This window comes from Saimiri boliviensis, chromosome 12 (genome assembly GCF_048565385.1).
Source record: "Saimiri boliviensis isolate mSaiBol1 chromosome 12, mSaiBol1.pri, whole genome shotgun sequence".
In the NCBI taxonomy this organism is placed as follows: domain Eukaryota; kingdom Metazoa; phylum Chordata; class Mammalia; order Primates; family Cebidae; genus Saimiri; species Saimiri boliviensis.
Window position 1 is genome coordinate 21,261,935 of NC_133460.1, and position 5,627 is coordinate 21,267,561.

Consider the following 5,627-nt stretch of genomic DNA (forward strand, 5'->3'; position numbering starts at 1 on the left):
GTGTGTTCATTTCCAGTCATGCTCTCTATGGCCGTGAAATCTTGAGAGCATCATGTCATCTCTCTGAGCCTCAGTTTACTTATCTGCAAACATGGTTTTTTGTTGTTGTTGTTGTTTTTTAAAGATGGGGTTTCTCCATGATGGCCAGGCTGGTCTTGAACTCCTGACCTCTGGTGATCCACCCACCTCAGCCTCCCAAGGTGCTGGGATTACAGGCGTGAGCCACCGCGCCTGGCCAAACATGGTTATTACTATCCATGCCCTGCCTCCCTGGCAGGCTTCTTTACACTTTCTAAAGTGTAGACTGTCCACAGTAATTCAGCAAATGATTGTTGCACATTTACAACGTCATAGATCTTGTTAAAATGTCAGTCTCCACGGTAACCCTTTTGAGGTAGATATTATTCATCCTCATTTTACAGAGAAGGGCGCTGAGGCTCAGGGAGGTCACATGACTTACCAGCTGTGCCTGGGAAAGTTCCAGAGACTAGGTTGTGTTTTTTCTTTTTTGAGACAGAGGTGTGCTCAACCGCCCAGGCTTGAGTACAGTGGCACAATCTTGGCTCACTACAACCACCATCTCCTGGGTTCAAGCGATTCTCCCATCTCAACCTCCCAACTAACTGGGATTACAGGCACCTGCCATCATGCCCAGCTAATTTTTGTATTTTAGTAGAGATGGAGTTTCACCATGTTGGCCAGGCTGGTCTTGAACTCCTGACCTCAAGTGATCCACCTGCCTAGGATTACAGGTGTGAGCCACCGAAAGTGGCCCCTTTTTTTTTTTTTTTTTTTTTTTTTTTAAGAAATGGAGTCTTGGCCAGGTGCAGTGGCTCATACCTGTAATCCCAGCACCTTGGGGGGCCAAGGCGTGTGGCTCACCTGAGGTCAAGAGTTTGAGACCAGCCTAGTTAACACGTGAAAACCTGTCTCTACTAAAAATATGAAAATTAGCCAGGCATGGTGGCTCATGCCTGTAATCCCAGCTACTCAGGGGGCTGAGGCAGGAGAATTGCTTGAACCTGGCGGCAGAGGTTGCAGTAAGCCAAGATGGTGCCACTGTACTCCACCCTGGGTGACAGAGTGAGACCCTGTCTCAAAAAAAAAAAAAAGAAAGAAAGAAAGAAAGAAAGAAAGAAACAAAAAAGAAATGGAATCTTGGTCTGTTGCCCAGGCTGTAGTACAGCAAAACAATCATAGCTCACTGTAGCCTGGAACTCCTGTACTCAAGCCCTCCTCGCCTCAGCCTCCCAAGTAGCTGGGACCACAGGCATGACATGCCACTATGCCCGGTTAATTCTTTTCCTCTAGAGATAGGATTTCACTATGTTGCTCAGGCTTGTCAGGACTCCTAGCCTCAAGCAATCCTCCCGCCTTGGCCTCCCAACAGAGGCTGGATTTGTGCCACCTGCATCTATTCTATTCCCATCCACTCCAGTGTCTGAGTCCCCTGCTGGTGACAATTAGCCAGGGTTTGACAACGCCCTCCATGTAGGTCCCCTCCTCAGTCCTTGGTCCCCCTCAGCATCTGCGTCTGAGGGAGTGAAGGAGTGGCCAGTTCCTGAGATGATGGAAAGGTCTCTGTTGCACCTGATCTTCAGATGACACTTCGAAATGAGTCCAGGATCTCACTCGGTTCTTTTTTTTTTTTTTTTTTTTTTAACCAAAAGACTGGGGAGAGAGGTGTCAAGTTTAATCTATTTGAATCTTACAGGCACTTTTCTTTTTACAAGTTGGAAACTTGAGGGATCCTTGAGGCATGAATTTCAGTTCCGGAGTCCTGGACTCAGGAGTCCACCTCAGGGCTCAGTCAGTCCTTCGTGCCAAGGTCAGTCTGCGGTGCCGCTCAGCCACACTCCTCAAAGATGTCTGGGTAGTGCCGGAAGAGCACAGGCGGGTCCCGGTCACCTCGGACGGGGGCCCGAGGCACAGCCCGGATCCCAGGCCTCCGGCCCCGCCGCCCCCCGGAGCAGGAGCGGTGGATCCACTGGTGCGCTTCCACAGCGAATTTCCTCTTGAAGCGCATGCCACACTCAGGGCAGGGGAAGGGTCGCTCTCCCGAGTGCATGCGCCTGTGGCTGACCAGCAGCGAAGGGTAGGTGAAGCGGCGGCCACAGTCCGTGCACACGTGGCGCCGCTGGCCGGCCTGAGCATCCACGCTGGGCACGGGCGCCGGGGGCCGTGCTCCTGTGGTCTGGTCCCTGGCTGCACTTGTGGGTGGCTGTGGCTGTGCCCATGCCGAGGCCACGTCAGGGTTGCCTCCCACCAACACTTCAGGACTCTTCATAGGAGCCCTTCTAGGCCCTTCCTCGGGTTCCTCTTCCTTCGTGTTTGGGGCATCTCCTGGGAAACCAGAATTAAGGTACATTTACAAACACTTTCGAACAGACTGTCTTAGGTTATAGAATGCTTTTCACTTAAGGCAGTGCCAGAAACGTTCCATCCAGTGATTAACACGCAGGCTTTGGAACAAGGTAAACAGGATTCCGACCTCCTAAGAGTGACTTACCGGAGCCTTGGTTCCTCATGCATCAAATAGGAATAATAATAGCTTTTGACTACACAGCTTTGCGGGATTAGCTGAGTAGAGATGTATGTTAAGCACTTAGTAAGTGCTCAGGAAGCAGGGGCTATTATTATTATTATTATTTTATTTTTGAGACGGAGTCTCACTGTCATCCAGGCTGGAGTGCAGTGGCAGGATCTGGACTCTGCAGCCTCTGCCTCCCAGGTTCAAGGGATTCTCCTGCCTCAGCCTTGCAAGTAGCTGGGATTACAGGCACCTGCCACCACGCCCGGCTAATTTTTGTATTTTTAGTAGAGATGGGGTTTCGCAGCATAGGCCAGGCTGGTCTCAAACTCCTGACCTCAGATGATTCACCAGCCTCAGCCTCCCAAAATGCTGGAATTACAGGCATGAGCCACCGTGCCCAGCCAAGCAGGGGCTATTGTTAGTGTGGTTTCTCCATTTTTTGTAAGGTAAGATTCTTTTTTTTTTTTTTTGAGACGGAGTTTCGCTCTCGTTACCCAGGCTGGAGTGCAATGGCGCGATCTCGGCTCACCGCAACCTCTGCCTCCTGGGTTCAGGCAATTCTCCTGCCTCAGCCTCCTGAGTGGCTGGGATTACGGGCACGTGCCACCATGCCCAGCTAATTTTTAGTATTTTTAGTAGAGACGGGGTTTCACCATGTTGACCAGGATGGTCTCAATCTCTTGACCTCGTGATCCACCCGCCTCGGCCTCCCAAAGTGCTGGGATTACAGGCTTGAGCCACCGCGCCCGGCCCCAAGGTAAGACTCTTTTACAGATGAGGAAACATATTTGCTCAAGGTCGCTCCACTGGGAGATGGCGAAGGGAGAAAAGCCAACTTGTCAATGACTGGGCTTTTTTTCTTGTGCCACTTTACCTCACTTGAGGAATATGAAAGGCAGACCTGAGGCATTTTCATTCTTAAAGAGTTTTAGTTATTCCTGAAAGAGAGAGAATGAGGTAGCCAAGCACAGGGGCTCACACCTTTCATCGCAGCCTGGCCAACATGGGGAAACCCCGTCTCTACCATAAATACAAAAATTAGCGGAGCATGGTGGTGTGTCCCTGTAATTCCAGCTACTCAGGAGGCTGAGGTGGGAGAATCGTTTGAACCCGGGAGGTGGAGGGTACAGTGAGCTGAGATCGCAGTACTGCACTCCAGCCTGAACAACAGAGCGAGACTCCGTATTAAAAATAAAAAAATTAGAAAAAAAAAAGCCGAGCGCGGTGGCTCAAGCCTGTAATCCGAGCACTTTGGGAGGCTGAGGCGGGTGGATCACGAGGTCAAGAGATCGAGACCATCCTGGTCAACATGGTGAAACCCCGTCTCTACTAAAGATACAAAAAATTAGCTGGGCATGGTGGCCTGTGCCTGTAATCCCAGCTACTCAGGAGGCTGAGGCAGGAGACTTGCTTGAACCCAGGAGGCGGAGGTTGCGGTGAGCCGAGATCGCGCCATTGCACTCCAGCCTGGGTAACAAGAGTGAAACTCCGTCTCAAAAAAAAAAAAAAAAGTGGCTGGCGAGGTGGCTCATGCCTGTAATCCCAGCACTTTGGGAGGCCGAGGGGGATGGATCACCTGAGGTCAGGAGTTCAAGATCAGCCTGGCCAACATAGTGAAACCCCATCTCTACTAAAAATACAAAAAAATTAGCCGGGTGTGGTGGTGCATGCCTATAATCCTAGCCACTTGGGAGGCTAGGCAGGAGAATCATTTGAACCTGAAAGGCAAAGGCTGCAGTGAGCCGAGATCGCACCATTGCACTCCAGCCTCGGCAACAAGAGCAACACTGTGTCTCAAAAAAAAAAAGAGGGAGAATGAGAGGAACCTGGAAGCTCAAGCATGTTGGACTGGGCTCTCAGTCCCCACAGGACCGCTGTCCTATGTTCTGAAAACTTTGTCCCGGTTCTGCCTTCTTTACTCTTCTAGTATTCAACAGTTGAATTTCTTTAGGGATGCTGGAAGTGGGGGCCTGAAAGGAAACTGCTAGACAGAAAGCCCTGGAAAACCAAGTTTGGGGAGCGGGGGACCTGGGACCGTCCCTCACCTCTCCGAGCTCCTCCCAGGCTTTCCCCCTTCTCAGGATCCTGGGCGGCGGAACTCCAAGCCTCACTCTCCTGTTCCATCCAAGAGATGAGGGCTGGTTTGGGGCCTGGGAATCCTGGGAGAGAACAGGGATCACAGCTCGGCCCTGAGAGGCCATCGTGGGAAGATGGCATTCCCCTCCAGGCTGAGAGCACCTCCTCGGAGCTTATACTCAACCTGGACGGGGATGCAGTGCTGCTGCCTGAATGAAGTGGATGCGGGTGAAAACACTCCCGAGGGGGTACCTGAAGCCCTGGGAATGGGAGATGGCTGCTGGCGCTGGTGCAAGAGTGCGGGATTAGGGCTCACAGTCCTCTCGGTCCTTCTACATCATCTCCCCTGTGAACCCGGTGAAGGAGGAGAGGGGCTCGGACCCGGGGCTCTCACCGAGCGCGCCCAGGTGGCCGTAGGTCTCTCGCATCACGTCCCGGTACAGGGCCCTCTGCGCCGGCCGCAGACAGCCCCACTCCTCCGGGGAGAAGTACACGGCCACGTCCGCGAAGCTCAAGGCCCCGGGCTTCCTGCAACCAGGCCTGGTCTCCCCGGGCCTCGGCGCCAGGAGCGGGGCTGGGGGCGGCGCCATGGGGCCTCGCAGCCCAGATCGGCGGCCGCCAGCTCCCTGGGGCAGCCGCCTCCCCGCTCCCGGCCTCAGCTGTTCTTGTCCACAGGAAGGGCTGCCCCGCCCAGCTGTAGCGTCCGAACGCAGCCGAGGCAACCGAAGTATCAGAAACCGGCTGCTAGGGATTCAGGATTCTAATAGGGACAAACAGAACTCCTCAGTGTTTATTCACTTGATGGCCGCTTGGACATAGACACCCGGGTTAAGGGACCCGGAAGGTGCCTTCAGAAAAGATGGCGACCACCTAGGTTCAATTGTCACGGGCTGCTCTTAAGGGCGCCATTCTTTGACCGTATCAAATATGGCGCCTTTCTGACTTCTCTGGCCTCAACGTCCCACTTGCCCTTAAATAAAACCGCTTCGGATGCTTTTCTGGTGGGAGAGGCGGGGTG

At 53.0% G+C, this 5,627-nt stretch overlaps 1 protein-coding gene across 2 annotated transcripts; it reads right to left on the minus strand.

The window, feature by feature from the left end:
* Positions 1-815: 815 nt before the first annotated feature.
* Positions 816-5,627, minus strand: ZNF688 (zinc finger protein 688). 2 transcript variants are annotated; one of them, XM_003930070.3, is made up of 3 exons: positions 5,004-5,625; positions 4,579-4,692; positions 825-2,343 (listed from the first exon to the last, which is right to left on the minus strand). In XM_003930070.3, the coding sequence occupies exons 1-3, from the start codon at positions 5,197-5,199 to the stop codon at positions 1,847-1,849; spliced, it is 807 nt and encodes a 268-aa protein (XP_003930119.1). In that variant the 5' UTR covers positions 5,200-5,625; the 3' UTR covers positions 825-1,846. The 2 variants fall into 2 exon arrangements, with proteins under 2 accessions (XP_010338980.1, XP_003930119.1); XM_010340678.2 differs by lacking the exon at positions 4,579-4,692 and having other exon boundaries at positions 816-2,343; positions 5,004-5,627.

Coding starts and splice junctions, on each gene's coding strand:
- ZNF688 (XM_003930070.3), bottom strand. CDS start 5,199: ATGGCGCCGCCCCCAGCCCCGCTCCTGGCGCCGAGGCCCGGGGAGACC. Junction 4,693..5,003: donor CGGCCACCTGGGCGCGCTCG/GTGAGAGCCCCG, acceptor GTTCTCTCCCAG/GATTCCCAGGCCCCAAACCA. Junction 2,344..4,578: donor CCTGGGAGGAGCTCGGAGAG/GTGAGGGACGGT, acceptor CTGGTTTCCCAG/GAGATGCCCCAAACACGAAG.